This window comes from Rhinatrema bivittatum, chromosome 1 (assembly GCF_901001135.1).
Source record: "Rhinatrema bivittatum chromosome 1, aRhiBiv1.1, whole genome shotgun sequence".
NCBI lineage: Eukaryota > Metazoa > Chordata > Amphibia > Gymnophiona > Rhinatrematidae > Rhinatrema > Rhinatrema bivittatum.
This window is the reverse complement of record NC_042615.1, coordinates 806,282,221-806,307,326: the sequence shown is the minus strand read 5'-3', so window position 1 is coordinate 806,307,326 and position 25,106 is coordinate 806,282,221. Positions and strand designations below refer to the sequence as shown.

The 25,106-nt window shown below is 42.3% G+C and overlaps 1 protein-coding gene across 1 annotated transcript in view; it reads left to right on the top strand.

Annotated features, from left to right (window-relative positions):
* The window catches only part of LOC115078282 (aquaporin-7-like), a 48,325-nt gene that overhangs the window by 6,746 nt on the left and 16,473 nt on the right, over nt 1–25,106 (top strand). The window contains exons 2-3 of the mRNA XM_029581122.1: nt 19,288–19,414; nt 23,066–23,203. Coding sequence (XP_029436982.1) covers nt 19,288–19,414; nt 23,066–23,203 — 265 coding nt within the window. The remainder of the gene's footprint in view (nt 1–19,287; nt 19,415–23,065; nt 23,204–25,106) is intronic.

The window sequence follows — 25,106 nt, the reverse complement described above, 5'->3', positions numbered from 1 at the left end:
CATTACAATAATTAGTGCTTGCAGATATCAATGCCTGTAGTACTGATCGAAAGTTGGATGTTGTTAGAAGTGGTTTAAGTCTTCTGAGGACCATGAGTTTGGCGTATCCTTCCTTTACTTTTAGGGATATATGCTGTTTGAAGCTTAGTTCTGTGTCGATTATTACTCCTAGATTCCGTACTTTCTCTGCTAGTATTATATTTTTGTTGTTATTGAGTGTGATTGGGCTCTGTGAGATCTCCATATTTGTTTTTCGTTCTAAGTGTAGGAATTCTGTCTTCTCTATGTTAATCACTAGCTCCATTTGGTTTAATAGCTGCTTGATAATATCTAGATACATGTTTGCTATCTTTAATGTCTTCTCAATTGTATCATCAATGGGTAATATTAATTGAATATCATCCACGTATATATAGTGTGTGATTCCCAACCCAGCTAACAGGTGGCATAATGGTAGCAGGTATATGTTGAAAAGTGTAGCAGATAGGGCGGATCCCTGTGGTTCTCCTGTTTGAAGGTCTATTTTTTCTGACATAGAATTTTTGATTTGCACTTGAAAATATCTGTTGTTTAGATATGATCTAAACCAGCTGATTGTTTTGTTGCTTAGTCCTATTTCTTCTAGTCTATTTAAAAGTATGTTGTGATTTACCGTATCGAATGCTGCTGAGAGGTCTAGCATCACTAGAATGTAATGTTTACCGTTATCGAATCCCCTCATGATGTTATCTGTCTTTGCAAGTAGGAGTGTCTCTGTGCTATAGTGTTTTCGAAAGCCATGTTGTGAGGGATATAGGATGTTATTGCTATCTAGGTGCTCTGCTAGTTGCTTTTGTATGGTTTTTTCTATTAATTTTGCAATTAAGGGTATGTTTGATACTGGTCTGTAGTTGCTCAGGTTCAGTGGGTCGCTGTTTTTCTTCTTTAAAATCGGTTTTGCTATTGCACCTTTTAGTGCGTCTGGCATAGATCCTTCCTCTAAGGATAGATTAACGATCTTTGCCAGTGTCTGGGATACAGTATTGGCTACTTTTTTATGTCTGCGGTTGTTATTGTGTCATAAGCATGTGGGGCGGGATTTAGTTTTTTTAGTATAGTTTCGATTTCCAGTTCTGATACCTCATTGAATGTTGACCATTGTTTAACATCTCTTTTTTTCATTTTAATTTCTTGTTTCGTTGTATTTGGGATTTTAGTTTTTAGGTTCTTAATTTTGTCATTGAAAAATGTTGCAATTTCATTGCATCTATTTCCTGGAAGGTTTTGTAGAGATTCTGATTTGTCATTGGTGAGGTTTCTTACTATTGTAAATAATGTTCTTGGGTTGTTTGCATATTTTTCTATTTTAGAGCTATAGAACTGTTTTTTTGTATCTAGAATAACATGTTTATAGTAGGCTTGGTGTTTTCTGTATTTTGTTAGGTTTTCGTTAGTTTTATTTTTTCTCCAATCTTTTTCTTTTTTTCTTAGCTGTCTCTTGATTTCCTTTATCTTTTCATTATACCATTGGTTCGTTTGTTTGGTATCCCTAATGTTAATATATTTGATTGGATTTATCCCTTCAGCTAGCTTTCTGGTTGTTTGCATCCATGCTGTGGTAGCAGAGCAGCAGTTGGTGTAGTCCAAATTTGTTAGTTTTTCTTCTAACTTGTCTTTTAGGGTTTCTAAGTCATATGGTGGGCGATATTTAAATTTAATGGGTTCTTTTTTCCTTTCTTGTGATTGGGGTTCAGTGTATTTAATCGAGGATTGTATGAGGAAGTGATCTGACCATGGGATGGGTGTGTAATTGGTTTTAATGTGTTCTAGGTGGCTGTGGTTAATGAATGATATATCGAGAGAGTGTCCTGCTCTATGCATGGGTTTATCAGTAATTAGAGTGAATCCTAGTGCTGTCATAATATCCAATAGTGTTTGGCAGGTGTTAGATGGGGGCTTTGTGTCTAAGTGAAGGTTGAAGTCTCCTAGTACAATGGTGGGTTTTTCCGTGTTTAAATGTGTTGTTAAGAACTCAATTAGCGGGGAGATATTTAATTCTAGTAAGCTTGGTAGGCAGTAAATTAGGCAAATTTGTAAGTTTATCGTTTTAAAGAGGGCAATTTCATGGTTTCTTGGCGGTGTTGTAGGTATTAGTTTACATTTAAAATTTTTTTCAATTATTAGCATTAATCCCCCCCCCCCTCTTATTTATTCTGGGGATTGAAAACACATCATAGTTCTTGTGTGCTATTTTATTCTTTAATACTGTGTCTGTCTGTTTTAGCCAAGATTCAGTGATTGCAATAAAGTTTGGTTTTGTTATTAGGCCTACCACAAATCACTACCTGTCCATTACAGTTATTACAAAACTCAGCAGCACGGCTTCTACACAATACCAAATTCTGTGATCACATTTCTCCGGTCCTTCATAAACTTCACTGGCTTCCTGTTAAGTGGTGTGTGCAATACAAAACTCTAATGATCCTTCACACTCTTATTTACAATAATAACACTTTTGGCTTTCTGCTTCACTCCACATCTACACCCCATGCAGGAATCTTCGCTTCAAAAACAAACTCTTCAAGTCTCATCGCCAAAAACTACCAGACTAGTTTCCACCAGCGAGCGCGGATTCTCAATAGCTGAACCCATACTTTGGAACTCAATTCCATCCGAAATTCAATTAATTCCAGATAAAAACTTATTCAAGAAAGCCATCAAACACTATCTCTTCCTCCAAGCCTTTCCTGATCTATGCAAGACTTGACATTTCAATTAGTCTTATCTTTTAGTTCATTTCTTGCTTATTTTATGTTTATGTATTCAAGTTAAACCCGTGTTTTATATTATTTTATTATGGATGTTTTGTGTTTTATTATTTATTCTATGTTTATTATTTTAAATTATATTATGTATATTACATTGTAACCCGCCCTGATCTTGTAAATAAAAATAAATTAATTATGATACCCATAAAAATTTCAACTAGTAATATTTTTTACTGGGTGATGAGCTTTCTTGCTTGATGCGGTGGTTACTACCCTAAACCAATAAGCTTGAAACTTCACTTTGAATGTATTTCCAACATTGCTCCCTGCTTCAATGGCAGGGGATAAAAGAGGAAAAGAGGAATTAGATTCAGACAACATCCAACATGGCATTGAACTGTATAGTCTGGGTAAACAAGCATGGAGGTAACTTGCTTGATGCGGCGGTTACTACCCTTAACCAATAAGCTTGATATTTCACTTTTGTTGCAACTCCAACATTACGCTCTGCTTCAATGGCAGGGGGTGGTGGGAAATTTGACTCAAATAGTAACCAACAAGGGCCATGACCTTGGCAGTCTGTGAAACTGATAAATATGGGAAACTGATAAGTATGGGAGCTTTCTGGGCAGACTGGATGGGCTGTTTGGTATTTTTCTGCCATCATTTCTATGTTTCTTGAAAATTCAGACAGTGTTGCTTGACATGCTTTGCTTATGGACTCTGCCATAAAAACAGTCCTGTGCTTTTTCTCTTATGCCTGTGTATCAGTACCCCAGACCATTTCCTCCTGCCATTGAAATGGGGAGCAATGTTTCCATTGCATTTAAAGCATCAAGGCTTATTGGTTAAGGGTAGAAATCTCCATGCTGTCTTCTAAGAGTAGTAACTGCCACACCAGCAAGTTACCCCCATTCAGCCTTTCTTCATTTCCTTTAGGACGTGGCTGTAGAAGCAATCCTGTGCTTTTTCCCTTATGTCTGTGTATCAGTATTCCAGACCGTAGAAGTCAGGACCCTCAGTTGTTGTCTGATTCCAATTCCTCTTTTCCCCAAGCTGTCTAAGCAGGAATCATCTGTTAAGGATAGTAACTACTGCACCAGCAAGTTACCCTAGTGCACACTTTTCTCATTTCCATTATTAATACCTTTCAGATATCTCAAGATCTGTATCATATCTCTCATGCACTCCCTCTCTTCAAGGGTATACATATTCAGATCCTTCAGCTTCTCCTCAAAGATCTTCCGATGCAGACCCCACACCCTTTTGGTCGCCCTTCTCTGGATTGCCTATCTTGTCTCTATACTTCTTCAGATATGGACTCCAGAAATGAACATAGTACTCCAGGTGAGGCTTCATCAAGGACCTATACAAGGGCATTATCACCTTCTTTTTCTTACAGGTTATGCCTCTCTCTATGCGGCCCAGCATTCTTCTGGCTTTAGCTATTGCCTTGTCACATTGTTTCACCATCTTCAGATCACCAGACACTATTACCCCAAGATCCTTAACTTAGTCCGTGCACATCAGTCTTTCACCCCCATCACATACAGTTCTTTTGGATTACCACACCCCAGATGCATGACTCTGCATTTCTTGGCATTGAATCCCAGCTGCCAAATCTTTAACCACTCTTCAAGCTTGCTTAAATCACTTTTCATTCTCTCTACTCTTTCAGGAGTGTCTACTCTTCTGCAGATCTTAGTATCATCCACAAAATAGACAAACTTTACCTTCTATCCCTTCTGCAATGTCAGTTACAAAGATAAAGAACAGAATCTGTCCCAACATGGATCCTTGTGGCACTCCACTTAATACCTCTCTTCAGAGTAGGTTCCATTCACCATTACACTCTGTCTCCTATCAGTCAACCAGTTTGTAATCCATGCCACCCCTTGGCGCTCACTCCCAAGCTTCTCATTTTAGTCACAAGCCTCCTTTGCTGAACCATATCAAAAGCTTTGCTGAAATCCAAGTAGATCACATTGAGTGCTCTTCCTCAATCCAATTCTCTAGTCACAAAATCAAAAAAATTAATCAGATTTGTCTAACAGGTCCTTCCCCTGGTGAATCCATGCTGCTTCAGATCAAGCAAGCCACCGGATTGTAGATAGTTCACTATCCTTTCCTTCAGCAGCTTCTCCATTACTTTTCCCACCACTGAGGTGAAGCTAACCGGCCTGTAGTTTCCAGCCTCATCTCTGCTACCACTCTTGTGAAGCAGGACCACCACCGCTCTTCTCCAATCCTGTGGCACCACTCTCATTTCCAGGGATCTATTGAACAGGTCACACTGCGGATCCTCCAGCACATCTAAGCTCCCTCAATATTCTGGGATGAACCTCATCAGGCCCCATGGCCTTGGCCATTTTCAGTTTGCCTATACATACATTCTCTTCCGTAAATGGATTTTAATCTACTCCATCCCTATCTATGGTTTTGTTAAGCAGCAACAGTCCTTTTCCAGGGTCTTTTTTAATGAATACCGAACTGAAGTATTTGTTTAATATTTCTGTCCTTTCTTCGTTACTCTCTACACATTGGTCCTTGTCACCTTTCAGTTTCACTAAACCACTTCTGGACTCTCTTCTTTCTCTGATATATCTATAAAATCTTTTGTCTCCGCGCTTTATCTCTTTGGTCATTCTTTCTTCCACTTGATCTTTTGCTTTCCTTATTTCTTTCTTCATCTCCCTCAGTTTTAACAGATACATTTCTTCCCTGTGTTCCTTTTTTAATCTATAGCCAGACCCAATCTCAACAAGAAACACTGGTGATCCACACAGATCAAATTGATAAATTAAAACAGTCTACACATAAAATTTCATCTGTCCAGTCTTCTTTAATACAAGACAGTAACTTGATGTATTGCAAGATTGAAAATCTAGAGAATTGTATCAGAAGTCTATATCTGCGAATTCTTAACTTCCCTGTGGTTGCTACGATTTCTTCAGCTGAGTTATTTAAACTAATATATGCGGTATATATTGGGTATTTCCCCTGTGGCTATACCTAAGACTTCCAAAGCTTTTTATCTTCCTGCAAGAAGTAATATTGAAGTTGGAATAGCTGTACAAACTGTGGGTCAAGCTTCAGCACTGGGTGATGTAGATGAAGTCTTGGATGTTTCTGGTTTACCTTCATCTACTGTTGTAGATGAAGCTCACTGTGCCACCATGTTAGTGGCTTTTCATCTTTACAAGATTAAGATTTGATGTTTCACCTTTTCTTTTGTGCTATAAACTTATGGTTCATGGGCTGTAATATTTCCTGATTACTTTAGAATCACGCAAGAACGTAGGAAAAATATTTTAGCTATGTGGTAGGAGGTTGTTTCCATTGGTGCTAGATTTTATCTTCGATTTCCTTGTAAATGCATTATTTCCTTTTCTACTGAGAAGTTTATTTTCTTTGAAACTTCACAGTTTCGGAGCTTAAAAACTCCAGAAGTTCTGGGGTTAGCACACTTCTTGTTATTTAGTAAATGATATCAGGGCTCTTCATGGTCCCATCTCATATTTTCTTGTTTTACCTAATGTTGTGAATATCTCCTTTTGTATTTCTCTTGGATCTCACCATAGTGGGGGTTCTATAAGCTATTTCCTTTTCTTTTTATTTGTTGTTTAATTTTCATTTCTTGTACTGCCTTTTCCATGCAAGATATTCTTGTATTTGGTTTTTTTTTCAATATAAAGAGTTATAAAAAAAAAAAAAAAGCAAACAGAATGTTAGGAATTATTAGGAAGAGAATGGTGAATAAAACGGTGAATGTAATAATGCCTTGGTGAGACCGCACCTTATGTACTGTGTGCAATTCTGGTCACCGCATCTCAAAAAAGATATAGTTGCACTGGAAAAGGTACAGAGAAGGGTTACCAAAATGATCAAGGGGATGGAATGGCTCCCCTATGAGGAAAGTCTTAAAAGGTTAAGGCTGTTAGCTTGGAGAACAGACAGCTGAGGGGGGATATGATAGAGGTCTATAAAATCATGAGATGACTAGAATTGGAAAATGTGAATTGGTTATTTACTCTTTCAGATAATAGAAGGACTAGGGGGAACTCCATGAAGTTAGCAAGTAGCACATTTAAAACAAATCAGAGAACATTCTTTTTCATTCAAATCACAATTAAGCTCTAGAATTCATTGACAGAGGGTGTGGTTAGGTCAATTAGTATAGCTGGGTTTAAAAAAGGTTTGGATAAGTTCCTGGAGAAGTCCATAAACTGTTATTAATCAAGTTGACTTAGGGAATAGCCATTACTATTACTGGCATTAGTAGAATGGGATCTATTTAATATTTGGGTACTTGCCAGGTGATTGTAACCTGGATTGGCCACTATTGGAAATAGGATGCTGGGCTTGATGGACCCTCAGCCTGACCCGGTATGGCAACTTCTTATGTTCTTAACTAGGAGTAGAGGAGTAGCCTAGTAGTTAGAGCAGCAGGTTCAAATCCTGCAGAGATGCCTTATCACCCTAGACAAGTTACTTCATCCTCTATTGGCTCAGGTACAAGCTTAAACTGCAAACCCCCTGGGGACAGAGAAAATACCTCTGGTTTCCTAAATACAATCTCTTTTGAAGGGGCCAACAAGTCATACAATACAGATCCTAACTTAAATAGGAGGCACATGTCATTGTACCTGAAGGCTGGAGGGTGGCCAATATAACCCCAATATTTAAAAAGGGCTCCAGGGGCGATCCGGGTAATTATAGACCAGTGAGCCTGACTTCAGTGCCGGGAAAAATAGTGGACCATATAGAAAGACATGGTTTAATGGAACACAGTCAACATGGATTTAACCAAGGGAAGTCTTGCCTAACAAATCTGCCTCATTTTTTTGAAGGGGTTAATAAATATTTGGATAAAGGTGAACCGATAGATGTAGTGTATTTGGATTTTCAGAAGGCGTTTAACAAAGTCCCTCATATGAGGTTTTAACGAAAACTAAAAAGTCATGGGATAGGAGGCGATGTCCTTTTGTGGATTACAAACTGGTTAAAAGACAGGAAACAGAGAGTAGGATTAAATGGTCAATTTTCTCAGTGGAAAAGGGTAAATAGTAGAGTGCCTCAGGGATCTGTACTTGGACTGGTTCCTTTCAATATATTTATATAAATCATCTGGAAAGGAATACGACAAATTTGCAGATGATACAAAATTATTCAGAGTAGTTAAATCACAAGCGGACTGTGATACATTACAGGAGGACCTTACAAGACTGGAAGATTGGGCATCCAAATAGCAGATGAAATTTAATGTGGAAAAGTGCAAGGTGTTGCATATAGGGAAAAATAACCCTTGCTGTAGTTAGTTACATGATGTTAGGTTCCACATTAGGAGCTACCACCCAGGAAAATGATCTAGGCATCATAGTGGATAATACTTTAAAATCGTCGGTTCAATGTGCTGCAGCAGTCAAAAAAGCAAACAGAATGTTAGGAATTATTAGGTAGGGAATGGTTAATAGAACGGAAAATGTCATAATGCCTCTATATCGCTCCATGGTGAGACCGCACCTCAAATACTGTGTACAATTCTGGTCGCCTCATCTCAAAAAAGATATAGTTGCGAAGGAGAAGGTACAGAGAAGGGCAACCAAAATGATAAAGGGGATGGAACAGCTCCTCTATGAGGAAAGGCTGAAGAGGTTAGGGCTGTTCAGCTTGGAGAAGAGACGGCTGAGGGGGGATATGATAGAGGTCTTTAAGATCATGAGAGGTCTTGAACGAGTAGATGGGACTCAGTTATTTATGACTAGGGGGCATTCCATGAAGTTAACAAGTAGCATATTTAAGACTAATTGGAGAAAATTCTTTTTCACTCAACGCATAATAAAGCTCTGGAAGTTTTTGCCAGAGGATGTGGTTAGTGCAATTAATGTGGCTGGGTTCAAAAAAGGTTTGGATAAGTTCTTGGAGGAGAAGTCCATTAAATGCTATTAATCAAGTTGACTTAGGGAATGGCCAATGCTATTAATTGCATCAGTAGCATGGGATCTTCTTAGTGTTTGGGTAATTGCCAGGTTCTTATGGCCTGGATTGGCCACTGTTGGAAACAGGATGCTGGGTTTGATGGACCCTTGGTCTGATCCAGCATGGCATGTTCTTATGTTCTTAAGAATAGGATTGACTTCTAATTTGACAAATCACATGGTAGTGCTCCAAAATATTTCTTATTCCAACTTTATTTAATCCTGTGCTCAGTTATCAGTTTTTAAAAGGTGTTTCCCTCTGAAAATAGGCTTGCCGGTCAATTCGGGCTTTGGAATTTTCACCTAGCTTTATAAATACGGGGCTGATATGCTAAAGGGATTTTCCCATTTTGTGTCTATGGGGAAAAAGCTTAGTACATTCAGGGTAGTGATCTCCATGCCTTCTGTTAAGGGTAGTAACCGCAGCACCAGCAAGTTTCCCCCACATACTCTTTTCTTCATTTCCATCCTCTAGCCTTTAGGGATCCACAGGGTTTATCCCATGCCACTTTGAATTCTTTGACAGTTTTCATCTTTACCATCTCCTCTGCAAGGATATTCCACAGCATGCAGCACCCTTTCCATGAAGAAATATTTCCTAAAGTTGGTTCTGAGTCATCCCCCCTGGAATTTAATTTTGTGACTCCCTAGTTCTATTGATTTCTTTCCAAAGGAAAAGGTTTGAAGTTCATGATCATTAAAACCTTTCAGGTATCTGAAGGTCTGTATCATATCTCCCCTGCACCTCCTCTCTTCCAGGGGATACATATTCATTACATTTTATCTGCCATTTGGAAGCCCAATCTTCCAGTCTCACAATATCCTTCTGCAATTCATCACAATCCGCTTGAGATTTAACTATTCTGCATAATTTTGTGTCATCCACAAATCTGATCACCTCACTCGTCGTACCCCTTTCCAGATCATTTATATATATATTGAAAAGCACCAGTCCAAGTACAGATCCCTGAGGCACTCCACTGTTTACCTTTTTCCACTGTGAAAACTGACCATTCAATCCTACTCTCTGTTTCTTGTCTTTTAACCAGTTTGCAATCCACAAAAGGACATCACTTCCTAACCCATGACTTTTTAGTTTTCTTAGAAGCCTCTCATGTGGTACTTTGTTGAACGCCTTCTGAAAATCCAAATACACCACATCTACCGGTTCACCTTTGTCCACATGTTTATTCACCACTTCAAAAAAAATGTAGCAGATTTGTGAGTCATCCATGGGTAAATCCCATCAAACCATGTCCATATAAATGTTTTGTGATTTTATTCTTTATAAGTTTCCACAGCTGTGTGGGTCCCAGATCCCTTTTGGACAACCCAACTGGAACTTTCTTCTTTCAAGGATAGGATCATTTTCTTCCATGAATACTGTTACAGAAAGAACTTTGCTCCACATATCGGGAAATTCCTGCTCCTCATGTCTTTGACTTTAAGATACTTGGAGGTACTGCTGGGATAGAAAACTTCTGCTTTGTTTTCCCTCCCTATCTACCTCAGAGTGAGCTCACAGACTCCTGCCTCTGAATTTGAGGCTCTTCCCTTCACCACTTCTCTCTCACTTACTCTCTAGAACGGTGATTCTCAACCTGTTGTTTGTCGGGACAGATGATGCTCACATGCATGACACACTGAACTCATGATTGTCACAGGGCTAAATGTAAACATAGACTCCGCAGGAAGCCCCCCCAATCCTTCAACAATGAGTGTGCAGCAGAACTAGAATATTTCCCCATATTTCATCATACAAAAAAAAGATATTCTGATTCTGGTGTCATCTCAGTAACTGCAACACTGACTCCCTCTACTACCAGGCACATTGCAAAATACAAAAGCTGAAAAGTAAAGCATTCAGCACATATGTAGCAAACCTGCCATTCATAGCAGCACCAACTTCGAGGACTCAAACAGCAACTATCAGTGCATGTCCTGTTGAGAAAACACAACAAAAGAGACTGATACAAATGCCTACATGCTAGTAAAATACCTCACCTCAGACCAAAAATTGTAAATGTGAAGACAAAAACTGGAATGGAAACCCCCAAAAAGCCACTCTGCATGCAGTGCAAAACTGGAGAGCTAGAAACAGAAGTACATCTCCTCCTACACTAAGCAAAGTACAAAGAGAGAAGAAATGAACATTCCCCAAACTGACATATTATGGCTGTTGCATCCTATCTTCCCCCTCCATCCCTCCATGCTTCCATCACCCTCACATCTTCCAATTACTCCCTTTCAATCATCCCCTCACACTCACATCGCTGCCAAGCATTCCCGACCCACTCCCACATCCCCTTTCCTGTGCTTCCCTGCTCCACAATCCTTGCCCCCTTCTTTCCTTCTTCCCCTTCCTGCCCAGCTCCTCACCCCTTCTTGCTCAGCAGCCCCCACGTTCTCTCTTTCTTCCACCTCTTCCTGCCCAGCATCCCCAACCTCCTTTCCCCCACCCCCAAAGGGTGAAGAGAAGATCAGCAGCAGCATTTACAGGCCCAGCGGGGAAAGATAAAGTTGGCGTTCCATCTTGACCAGCAAATCAGGAGTTGGCCATGCCTTGCTCTGATCTGGGTTAATGAGGAAACAGCCTCCCGCTGGACCAGAAAGTGAAGAAGGAAGCGAGGGTAGTCTCCTGTCAGGCCTGATAAAGGAGAAGTCAACAGAATCCCTCCAGGCTGTTGAAGAGAGAGCAGCTTCCTGCTGGCCCTGTGACACACCTCCCAGCATCTTGCAACACACTGGTGTGGGCCTCACACTTGTTGAGAAGCACTGTTCTAGAATAACCACTGTGCGTGTCTACATATCCCTTCACTGGAACATTCCATTTTGACACACTCAGAAAGAGGTGCTTTTAGAAATGGAATAAACCATTATGCAAAACAGGTCCTTGTAAATAGGCAACATATCATCATCATGGCTTATTTATTACACACTTTTCCAACAAAAGAGTTCAAAACAGCAAGTTCAGATTTACAACGCATTTGTAAATATTAGGGATGTGAATCGTTTTCCATATCGTCTTAACGATAGAAATCGTGTGGCAGGGCAAGAAAATCGTCTTAGGCACGATTTTTTAGTTAAAAAATCGTTAAAAATCGTTTTTTCCGATTAGTGCGCACTAACGGGAGTTAGTGCGCACTAACTGGGAGTTAGTGCGCACTAACTGAAATGATACAATTTGACACTTTTCAGGTCAGTTAAGGTCAGTTTAGGAATGAATATGTATTCCTATTGGCTGCCCTCTTATTTATTCATGTTACCAAGTTTCCTACTGACAGTATATGGGGGATGGGAAATGGAAACAGTTGGTAGCTTGACAAAACAAGTAATGTGATCAGTCAATGTGACTAGAACTTGTGCCCTAACCCTGATACCAGGGGTATTGTGATCTTCCTGCACACAGTGCCCTATCCCTATTAATACCAGGAGTGTTGTGATCTTCCTGCACACAGTGCCCTATCCCTAATACCAGGGGTGTTGTGATCTTCCTGCACACAGTGCCCTATTCCTGATACTGGGGGTGTTGTGATCTTCCTGCACACAGTGCCCTATTCCTGATACCGGGGGTGTTGTGATCTTCTTGCACACATCCCGGTATCAGGGATAGGGCACTGCATGCAGGAAGATCACAACACTCCTGGTATTAATAGGGATAGGGCACTGCATGCAGGAAGATCACAACACTCCTGGTATTAATAGGGATAGGGCACTGTGTGCAGGAAGATCACAATACCCCGGAGGAGTGAGGGTCAGGCAGCTCCCCCCTGTCTGTGAAGCCAGCCTCTCACTAGTAATGCAGGGAGGGAGCTGTCTCAGACTTCACCATCCTCCCCCCCCCCCCCTTACCCACACACCATTCACTAGCTGGGACATGGGGGAAGTGAGGAGTGAGGGTCAGGCAGCTCCCCCCTGTCTGTGAAGCCAGCCTCTCACTGGTAATGCAGGGAGGGAGCTGTCTCAGACTTCACCATCCTCCCCCCCCCCTTACCCACACACCATTCACTAGCTGGGACATGGGGGAAGTCAGGAGTGAGGGTCAGGCAGCTCCCCCCTGTCTGTGAAGCCAGCCTCTCACTAGTAATGCAGGGAGGGAGCTGTCTCAGACTGGTATCAGGGTTAGGGCACTGTGTGCAGGAAGATCACAACACTCCTGGTATTAATAGGGATAGGGCACTGCATGCAGGAAGATCACAACACCCCTGGTATTAATAGGGATAGGGCACTGCATGCAGGAAGATCACAACACCCCTGGTATCAGGGATAGGGCACTGTGTGCAGGAAGATCACAATACCCCGGAGGAGTGAGGGTCAGGCAGCTCCCCCCTGTCTGTGAAGCCAGCCTCTCACTAGTAATGCAGGGAGGGAGCTGTCTCAGACTTCACCATCCTCCCCCCCCCCCCCCCTTACCCACACACCATTCACTAGCTGGGACATGGGGGAAGTCAGGAGTGAGGGTCAGGCAGCTCCCCCCCTGTCTGTGAAGCCAGCCTCTCACTAGTAATGCAGGGAGGGAGCTGTCTCAGACTTCACCATCCTCCCCCCCCCCCTCACCCACACACCATTCACTAGCTGGGACATGGGGGAAGTCAGGAGTGAGGGTCAGGCAGCTCCCCCCTGTCTGCGAAGCCAGCCTCTCACTAGTAATGCAGGGAGGGAGCTGTCTCAGACTTCATCATCCTCCCCCCCCCCTCACCCACACACCATTCACTAGCTGGGACATGGGGGAAGTCAGGAGTGAGGGTCAGGCAGCTCCCCCCTGTCTGTGAAGCCAGCCTCTCACTAGTAATGCAGGGAGGGAGCTGTCTCAGACTTCACCATCCTCCCCCCCCCCCCCCTTACCCACACACCATTCACTAGCTGGGACATGGGGGAAGTCAGGAGTGAGGGTCAGGCAGCTCCCCCCTGTCTGTGAAGCCAGCCTCTCACTAGTAATGCAGGGAGGGAGCTGTCTCAGACTGGTATCAGGGTTAGGGCACTGTGTGCAGGAAGATCACAACACTCCTGGTATTAATAGGGATAGGGCACTGTAAGAGATGACTGTAGTAGATTGAATAAAGATCTGATGTTTCTGCTCTCCTCACACCAAACAAAAACAACACACAAGCAGAGAAGCCCTTCTTACAAAGCTGAGCTAGTGAGTTAAGTAGGAGGAAAAGTAAACATACTGGTGCCAGTGTGGCTACTTAAAAAATACACTTACCAACAATCAATTACATATATTTGAACTGTGTACAGTTCCAGCCAGGACCACCTTTCTAAAATGCACAGTGATTGGCAAATTCAACATGCACTAGCATTTCAGGTGCCTGCTAACAAAAATAATAAACAAACAAGTTCTAGTCACGTGAGTGCTGATCATTACATTACTTTTTTTGTCAAGCTTCCAACTGTTTCCATTTCACATCCCCCCAACCATATTGGTAACATCAATAGATAAGAGCACAGCCAGCCAATAGGAATACATACATACATATTCATTCCTAAGTGACCTTACTGACCTGGGAAGTGTGAACACTTTGTTTCATTTTCTGTTGGTGTTCGTTAGTTTCCAGTTCCATTTCCCATCCCCCCAACCATCACCTCAGTGGTAACATCAATAGATAAGAGGGCAGCCAGCCAATAGGAACACATATTCATTCCTAACTGACCTTCAGTGACCTGGAAAGTGTTTATTTGTATCATTTTCAGTTAGTGCGCACTAAATCGAGTTAGTGCGCACTAACGGGGAGTTAGTGCGCACTAACTCGAGTTAGTGCGCACTAACACGATTTAACGATTTTTAACGATAAATCGTTAGAATTTCTATTGTATCGTGTTCTATAACGATTTAAGACGATATAAACATTATCGGACGATAATTTTAATCGTTGAAAAACGATTCACATCCCTAGTAAATATTTCTGATAAAGATATATAAGGTACCATATCAGGGTGAACGAAAGCAAGACATATAAAGTGGAGATAAATAAAGTATAACAGGATATCATTTGGGAGGCATAATGAGATAGAGGTATCAGTAGGGAAATAGGGGTTAAACAGATTAGAAACAGCTCTGGTGTATATCAGAACAGAGTTTTTTAGGAGATGATTAAGTAAAGTGCAGACTGATTTCCAGGTGGCTGAGAGCAGTTCTGCTCTGCATCAAAGTAGGGTTTGTTTATTGTGGTGAATTGGATAAGGAGCAAGGAATTTCTGGGAAACAGAGCAATCCTGCTTTGTCAACTAGTCTTTTTAGTGACAATGGGGTAAGATGTGAAGTAGTTTTCTTGGTTTCATCTAAATGGGAGCAGTAGGTTAGAGGCTGGGGAAAGATCAAAGAGGTATAGCAGTAGAACTGATTGACTGCATATCAAGAGTTCTCCTAGGGACTGGGGGATGTGCCATGGGAAGCAGGCCATATACCAGTTTCATGTCCAAAAGCTGCCTAAAAACCCCCACAATTTTAGTAATTTACTGAAAGTAGGAGGTTGGGTGCAAATCAAGTTTTAAGTGGTGGGAAGTTCCACCGCGTTGGAACAGAACCTGAGAAGGCTCGCTCTCTGGTACTGATGAGACACTGGGGTTGGGATGGCTAGATGGACAAGAGATAGATAATGTAGTAAGTGAGATGGCAAGTAGCAGTAGATTTGACTGCTGAGGTAGGCTAGTCTATCATATATGTTAGCTTTAAAGGCCAACACTAGGATTTTGAACTTGGCACAAGAGATCACTGGGAGCCAATGCAGAGGTATTAGGATAGGGTAATCAGTTTACATTTTTTGCACTAAATAACATTTGAGCTGCAGTGGTCAGGACAAGCTGTAGGCGCTGATTATGGAATCCCCATGTAAAGCGAAGCGAGAACTGACCAATCAAGAAAAGGAGGCAGGCCTGAGCCTATTGTGTCAAAATTCCGGAGGCAGTAAAATTCCTCCTCCTGCAGAACTCTGATTGAGTCCCTCTTGCTTCCTGCTCAGGTCTCTCATCCTTCCCTATGAAATTCTGATCACTCTCCTGTCCCTGTGTGGACCTCCAACTCTTTTCGGGCCACCCCTCCCAACCTCCTGACTGCACTGAGCAAGCACAGAGAATGAGGCAATGGCCCCAGCCCAGGTCATCCATGTGAAGACTTGTAAGCACAGGGCTGGTTGAATTCCCATGCTTGCTGGACTCAGTGTTGATACTGCTGGATCAAGGAGATTGGTAGGCAGCGGGGGGTGTGGCGGTAGGGATCAGAGGTCCATCTTGAATGTGGGGAAAAAAACAGAGGATCAGTAAATGGTAAGGCCTTGGCCTGGGCCTTCCCGCTTTGGGAGCAAGCTGATCCAGTTTTGGAAGATCTACAAGCCTTCCTTGCATTGTTCCGGACTGTATTTGACGATCCCGGATGGCAGACAGTTTCCAGTAGCACCTTGCTCCACCTGCGTCAAGGATCCCGTCCTCTTACAGACTTCGTCATCCAGTTTCGCACTTTGGCATCCAAACTTCATTGGGGCGAGGACTGTCTGCATTCAATTTTCTTGGACGGGTTAAATCCGCAGATAAAAGATGAATTGGCGGCCTGGGAGTTACCTTCTTCTTTGGACGCCTTGATCGATCTAGCCAGCGCATTGACCGCCGGCTCCAGGAGAGGTCTCGGGAATCAGCAACCTCTTGGAGGCTGCCACCTACAACTGGCCTTCTCGCCGTTCACCTTCTCCCAAGCCTGTATCGGAGGCCCCCAGGGATACTTCGGAAAAACCCATGCAGTTGGGCCATAGTCATCTGACCCCCGAAGAATGCTTCTGACGATGCCATTCAGGACTCTGCTTCTACTGCAGAGGAGCGGGGCATCTCCTCGCCCACTGCCCAGTACATCTGGGAAATTTCTGGGCCTAGGTCAAGTTGGGGGACTTTCCCTGGGCCTAACTTCCCCTGTTCCCCTGCTTACGCTACCAGTCGCCCATCATCAGTGAAAAGGATGATTTTCACACCCTGGCTCTAGTCAACTCCGGCTCAGGCTGCAACTTCATTCTCAAATGACTGGTCCAGCATCTACAGATTCCCACCTGTCTCGCTCCAACACCGTTGATAATTTCTTCCATCTCGGGCAAGCCCCTCCCGTGAGAGAGTCACTCATACCACAGTTCCCGTTACTCTGCGCATCAGCGCCCTTCACGAAGAAAGAATCACTTTTCATGTTTTGGACCGTGCCATTCACCCTATAGTCTTAGGGCTGCCCTGGCTTCAAAAACACTTCCCTCAATTTGAATGGAATTCCATGCAGTTGTCACGGTGGGGATCTTCATATCATCTTTCCTGCCTGAAGATTCCATCCACCTAGCTCTGTTTCTCCACCGTCCTGGCCCCAGCCGGCCTACCTACCCACTACGCTTCATTTGCAGACGTCTTCTCAAAACGAGGGGCAGATATGCTACCACCCCATCATCCGTACGACTGCGCCATCCAACTAAGCTACCCTATGGCCTGCAATGTCACTAATTTGTGCTTCCTTTATCTGCTTGTTGTTTACCCCTTATCACCTCTCCCCTTGCCTCTGCAGTCAAAGGAGTGATGAGTGGCTTATTAGCAATACTGCAATCTCCTAACCTTGGTCCTACCACTGTCCTCTGTAACAGTCCCAAGCATGTTTGAATTTTGTCACAATTTTGGTTACCACTATCTTTTTCAATAAGTTATTCCAAGCATCTACTACCTTCTCTGTAAAGCAATGTTTTCTCATGTTTCCTCTGAACCTTCTTCCCTGTAATTTCAGTTCACGACCCCTAGTCCCTGAATTTTCTTTTCAAAGGAAATATTCAAATATTTGAATGTTTCTATCATATTCAACCTTTCCCTTATTTCTCTAGTGAGCACATTTTGAGTGGTAAGCCTCTCCTTGTAGGTGTTGTTTTGCAAGCCTAGTATTGTTTTAGTAGAGTTTTTCTGAACTATTTCCCTCTTCTCAATGTCCTTACGAAGGAATGGCCTCCAGAACTGAACACAGTTCTCAAGATGGGCATTTATTTCATAGATGGTAGCAATGGCAATATTATCTCGTTTTCTTACTGATGATATCACCACTTATGCACCTGAGCATTGTGTTAACCATCTCAGTTGCTTTATTTCATTTACTGGCTACCATGAGGACATCTGATTACCACTAGTTTTCTTCTTGTTTGATAGATGCCAGTTCTTTTCCTTCTAAATGGATTAATGGATTTTTCTCCTGATCATGGTGGTGATACAAGTGAATACTCAGCCAGTGATATGTGATGGCTGCTGCTGCTGCCATATTCCAAATTTAATCAAAATCTACTGATGGAGCTTGAAATGGATCTTTTTGGGATAGCAGTGTTGTCATTTCTTAACAGATGCAGAGCTAAGCTTCTACAATACTTAGCAGATAGGTCTGCTGCATCACTATTTTGTTTTATGTTGGGGTTTTTTTTGTTTGTTTGCTTTTGTAAAGCTTTAATACATTGCCACAAGTTTTAGCAGCACCAGAAACTAGCTTTCTAGGTCCTGGGGTCTGAGTGGCCTCAAAAAATTTCAGTCCTTTGTATACTTAATTCAACATACTTTATTTGCTTCCTAATATATATTTTTGTTTTCTATTGGTGATAAGGCAGTAGTGAGAACAAGAAGAATGCTAGGATGCACAGAGAACGCTTTTACCAGTAGAAAAAGGAAATTGATAATGCCTTTGTACAAATTATTGGTAATGCCTCATCTGGGGTATGGTGTCCAGGTTTAGATGCTAATCATCCAAAAGGATATAGAAAAAGGAAAAGTCCAGAGAAAGGTCCTTAAAATAGTGCCTTGTATGCACCCAAAGGCCTATGAAATTAAATGCCAGGACTTAGATGTGTATGCCCTAGAAGAGAGGAGGAATATGATAGAGTCAAATACTTCAAAGATAAATAATTTACAAGAAGCCAACATTTGTCAATAGAAAGGAAGTTGTTCTAAAACAAAAGGTCGTGAAAAGAGATGGACTCAGAAATTACATAAGGAAATAGTTCTTTACAGAAAGGGTGGTAGATGCATAGAATAGCCTCCCAGTGGAGGAGATGGAGGCCAAAAGAGTAAACTAATTCAGGAAAGCCTCTGATAAGCACAGAGGTGGAGGCTCTGCAGCATTGCTTCAGGAATGGGCAGGCCAGATGACTTTTGCAGTCCTTGGCAGCTGTCATTTTCTACATTTCAACCTGCAGATATGCTTTTCTAGGATACTGAAGATTATTGCCTTGCAGCTGGTTACTATTTTGGGTGGGCTTTTTGCTGCTGGAGTAGACCTGCAGGCTCAGTGCAGGAATGATTGTACAGCTGTGTTTGAAGTCTGTCCAGCTTCTCTGCCTAAAGGGAATTCTGTGATGTCAGCCATGGCGGAAAGGTGGGGATTACCCGAAAGCATATTATGCTCTACGGCAGGTCAGTATAATGCCATGTTATTATTCCAGGTGTGCTCTGTCTTAGCTGGAAAGCACAGGGAGTGATGAGGGAAGCTGGACTTGGAGGCGTCATGCTTGTCAAAACTAATTGTGTATCTTCTAATGAACAAATAATTGACACGTTGTTTTCTTTTTTCTGGTTAGAGTTTTGGTTTAGGTTCTGTTGCCCAGGTCGTCCTAGGAAAAAAGGAATACGGGGAGTATTTGAGCATCAATCTCGCTTTTGGATTTGGTGTTACCATGGGCATTCACGTGGCTGGAAACATTTCCGGTAAGTGTAACAGCAGCTGCGTTAACTGGAAGAGAAAACAATGGCCAACAGCAACTGAAGTATTGCCATACCAAGCGGCCCATGCACTGACCTTCAGAAGAAACTTGGACAATATTAAATACTTCAACATATTGCATTTATTTTCTCTGATTGTATAAATGAATCTAATCCTATATCTATGAATTTAAATTCCACTATAATTAGGGACCTTTGTTTTCTTTTTTTTCCACTTTTCTTGGGAATTTATCAATGTAAGAAAATCAGTGGAAAGAAATAACTCATTTGTTTGCATTAATTTTCTCCCATTTTTGTTTGTTGTAATAAACACTGCTTAATTCCCAGGAAAATTAAAGCAAAAACTGAAGACCAAGGTCCTTAACTATAGTCCTACTGATCATTAAAATGGACTTCAGAATTCCACCAGGATTCAACTATCTAGCTAATTTTATATGCATAAATAGAAAAAAGAGACAATATATACATAGCATAAAGTATGAATAAACCATAAAAGTAAGTTTATCAGGGAACACTATGCACCAATAAACCTGGCAAGCTTATAATTGGTTTTGAAGGCTCATTCCCTAACTTATCAGCTAATGCAGAGCTGGCCAACTCTAGTCCTTAAGAGCCATAAACAGGCCTGGTTTCAGGATATCTGCAATGAGATATTTGCAAACAATGGAGGCAATGCATACAAACCTATCTCCTGCATATTCATTGTGGATATTGTGTAAACCAGGCCTGTTTGTGGCTCTCTAGGATCTGAGTTGGCCACCTTTGAACTAATGTCTAGGTCAGTGTTTCCCAACTCTCTCCTGGAGGCATACCTAATTGTTTTGTTTTTCAGGATATCCTTAATGAATATGTATAAGATTTATTTGCATATATTGAATCTTCAATATATGCAAAACTATCTCATGCATATTCGTGGAGGGGTAGATATTCAAAACATAATCTGCTATCCCCAGATAAATTGCTATTGAGGAGATTGGGATTTCTGGCCAAGTGGCCTGGCAATTTGTGAAGCCATATTGCACAGTTTAAATATGGCTTTATTGAGAGAGAGAGAGGCAATAAGGCCCTTATAGTAGGTAGGTATTTATTTCTCTATATGAGGCCCACCTAGTACCTCGAGGTGAGGTTTAGGTAGTAGTGTAGGGGTTAGGGGTTAGGGGCCACTTTGACATTCAGAGTAAGACATACGAACAGAACAGTACACTCTTGTGAAGATTTGATGTCCTTCAGAGTGAGAAAACTCACCCAAAGATGAGATTTGTACAATGTTCTCTCAACCTAGCTTGCTGTTACCTAGGTAGAGAGTCCATCAAGCTAGCTTGCCAAGGTAGCCAAGGTACCGTATTCTCTGAAACTGAATTGATCCCCCATAGATAGCTCACATCCACAAGCACTGGGAAGATTCATAGCTATTATCTAACCCAAAATGGTGAAAACCAAGCAAGATGAATAAGAGAATATCAAGCAAAAGGATGAACTCCCAGGATGATCTCTGAGAGCCCCAAGAGCTGAATCAAACATATGTCTATGCCCTCACTTATTAAGTTATACCAGGCATTTTCTAATGGAGACAGTTGTGACTACCATATTAAATAACTTCAGACAAGCACCAAGCACAAAAGAAATAAATGGGTTTCCAAATAATTATTTTTTTTACTTATGTATATGCTAGCCAGCAGCTTTTTCAGTTTAATCAATCAGAACCTGCCTTAGTTGGGACTGTAGCACCGTAAGTCTTCCATCAGAGCTATCTGGAATTTTTTAAACCCTCACTCTTAGCCCAGCCTTTAAAGTGGTAGGACTCCAAAGAAATGCTAAGAAATATTATATAAAAAGAAATCTGCAAATAAATGATTAGAATTGGCTACAGTTGAAATGAGGTTTATTCCACCTATCTCGGGATTCTATTATGGATATAAATTGTCAGGTAATCAGAATGTTGCACTTGACTTCACTGACCTCTGGTCTTCGTTTAACCTTAAGCTGCTAGTTAACTGCATAACTACTAAAAAGCACCATACACTACAAGTATGTTTAGCAATCGGAGTCAACATGGAACGTGTACATGAAACCAGCTCCCCTACATAAAAGTTTCTAAAAATCTGATGTATTTTATTTGTTTGATGTTATATGTATATATATTTTCATGAATGTTCAATTTTATAAACTGCACTAAACACATTTATGGGAGGATGCGCTATATAAGAATTGTAAATAAATAACTAACTCTCTCCGAAAGCTACATAAAACAATATTTCAAATTAGTCTAATGGATATGGAGCCCCTGTAACTTATTCTCCGACTTGTCTTTCCACATCTTCAACAGGATTAATGCATTTTTTTTTTTTTTTGTTCAGTATGAAAAGGAAAAGAAATCTTTTGCAGGTGGTACACGAAGGATAAAGTCATGAATCTTCACCTAATCAGTCACAGTCACAGAAAATTGATCCTTCGAACTGTTAATATTGTAATCTGTATAGATTTTTTTTCAAAAGGGAGGTAAAAAATAAAAACCCACACAAACAAAACAACAAAAAAACCTTCTCTTGGCCTTTGACCATTTTGTGGTTTTATTGTTCAATGGAGTTGCTGATCATAAACTTTGCAGAGGCAAACAAATGCTAACATCTGGGTCTCTGGCAAAGGCCATGCTGCATCAAAACATATACAAAGCAAGAGGATTTAGCAGAGAAATCTGGCATTTGAAATCAACGTTCAGTACAATTGCTAGACACAGATGTACCGTACTATTTATTTATTTAAAACATTTTTAGCCCGCCCTTCCCACATTCAGGGTGGGTTACAGTATAACATTCGCCATTTTAAAAAACAAAATGTCGGGATTTCACATACAATCCTTACAAAATCGACACGTAAGGAAAAAATATTAGACATACCTGAAAGTGCGATTAAAGCTCAGCGAGAGCCAGAGAGCAGTAGAATGGCTGCTTGAAAGGCTGCCTGGCCGACCGGGGCTCTGTCAGAGCCTTTAGTCAACCTGTTCTCCTTTATCGAGGCATCTGCATCAGAAGGAGTCTGCTACTCGCCCCCTGTGAGGTGGTGGCTCCTTTATATTTGCTGGCACTGTCTCTGCCCCGGCTGGGCTGTGGCTGCTCACAGCTGCCATTTTTTAAGAGTTGGCAATTCCAGGGGCAGGATGCACGGGAAGGATGCAGGAACAGCCAGGGTGGGGAAGGGTCTTCCTTCTAGCGCATGTGGCGCTGAAAGGGGTGCCTCCTCGTCAGTCCCCCGGTGGCACTCTCTCACAGGCACTGCTCATCCTGAGCAAAAGCGTCCCCGTCTGCTTTACAGTGCTCCGGTCACCCACTGACCCATGCGCCCTGGGCATCTGTAAGGGAGCGCCCGATAAGTGGGGCTTGTGGAAAAGAGAGGCCGGGACATCGAAGCACTTGCCCTTGGGCAGCTGCCTTCTCTGACGAATGCATGACATGTCTGTGGCTCTGCAGCTTACAGGAAGTGTGAACACTGTCCCAGTCTCAGCACCAAAGGGTGCACTCCACAGAACCATTAGGCAGGCATGCTTTGGTTTCTTGAAAATTAACTCAGCAGCAGGCCCATGTTTCTGATAAAAAAAAACTCATAGAAGCTGTTTTTTTTTTGTTTGGTTTTTTTTAGGAGCCCACATGAATACTTCTGTTTCGCTTACAAACTGCATCTTGGGTTACCTGCCTTGGAGAAAACTGCCATGTTACGCCTTGGGACAGTTCATTGGCTCCTTTCTCGCAGCTGCGTTGGTATTCTGTTTATATTATGGTACTGTGATTAATTATGAGATTGGTAGTTAAAGAAAATGTTGCTTAGCATAGCCACTAAAAAACAGCAGAGGGAAAGCAACAGTAATGAATAGATTCAGTCATATATTATTGGAATTAATTGTTTTATTCAATGTATTTGTATTAAGTTATTTATTGCTACTGAACTGGGGGGTGACTTGACACTGCTGGAGAACAAAGTCCTCTGTTTATCCACAGAACAGGTCCAGCATAGGCAGCATCTGTGTAAGTTTCACATACACACCCTAACCACAGAACAGGTATGGCACGGACAGCAACAATGTAAGCTTCCTACACACACACTACCCCACCATAGAATAGGTACGTCACAGGCAGCAGTGCAAGCTCAGCTCCCCTCTCTCTCACACACAGACACACACACGTAGCCCTACCACAGAACAGGTACAACACAGGCAACAGCAATGCAAGCTTCCTCCACACACACACCACCCCACCACAGAACAGGTACGTCACAGGCAGCACTGCAATCTCAGCTCCCCTCTCTCTCACATACAAACACACACACATAGCCCTACCACAGAACAAGTGCAGTACAGGCAACGGCAATGCAAGCTTCCGTCAGAACAGGTACAACATGGACAGCTGCAGTGCATACACTGCCTCACCACAGAACAGGTACAGCATAGGCAGGAGCAGTGCAAGCTTCCCTCACACATAAATACACATATATATACCACTGGTCAACCACAGAACAGGTACAACACAGGCAGCAGCAATGCAAGCTTCCGTCAGAACAGGTACAACACGGACAGCTGCAGTGCATACACTGCCTCACCACAGAACAGGTACAGCATAGGCAGGAGCAGTGCAAGCTTCCCTCACACATAAATACACATATATATACCACTGGTCGACCACAGAACAGGTACAGCATGGGCAGCAGCTGTGCCAGATACCATCACTGTTGGGCCCATGACCAGTACCAAAAGTATCAATGATGAGGTCTGGGTGGAGGGAGGAGAGATAAAGGATAAGGTCCTTAGGGAGGATAAGGTCAATGGAGGAATGGGAAGAATAATAAGATCTGCATGATAGAAAAAGGGGATAAAAGAAGTCTGAGCAGGAGGGAGAGATGCGGCCCAAGCTGAGAGAGTAAGGTTTGCAGATGGTCTGTGTATGTGTGAAAGGGGGGGGGGGGGGGGGCGGCAGTGCCAGTAATGAAGGAGGATCTACCTTCATTGAGTAGTAAACTTCATTAATAAGTTGTTGGCATCGCCATGTAGCGTGCATGATGTCAGTTTAGCCACCATACTGTAAACAACTGGGCCCACAACATGAACATTAAGTTACATATAACTCCAAAATTAATGATCCTAGAGGCAAGGAACTGATATAAAATACTGAAAAAAATGGTTTACTATCATATGAAATTGCTGCAATTATATTAAAATGATAAGAGTATATTTTATCATAATATATAAATATATGACACAGAAAGGCTTAGGGCCGGATTTTAATACCTACGCGCGGGCGTAGCTTTGTGCGCGCAACCCGGCATGCACAAAGGTACGCCCGATTTTATAACATGTGCACCCCCTTGCGCGTGCTGAGCCCTTGGGGAGCCCTGCTGGCTTTCCCCATTCCCTCCAAGGCTGCTCCAAAATCGGAATGGCCTCAGAGGGAACTTTCCTTCCGCCCCCCCCCCCCACCTTCCCCTACGTAACCTGCCCCCCCAGCCCTACCTAAAACCCCCCCCATACCTTTATTTTATAAGTTGCGCCTGCCTCCGGGCGTGCACCAGCCATGTCAAATGGCCGCTGTGCCTGGAGGTTCCAGCCCTGCCCCCCCTCCCCGGACCACCCCGCCCATGCCCCACCCATTCTCCGCCCCTTTTTCAAGCCCCGGGACTTACACGTACCCTG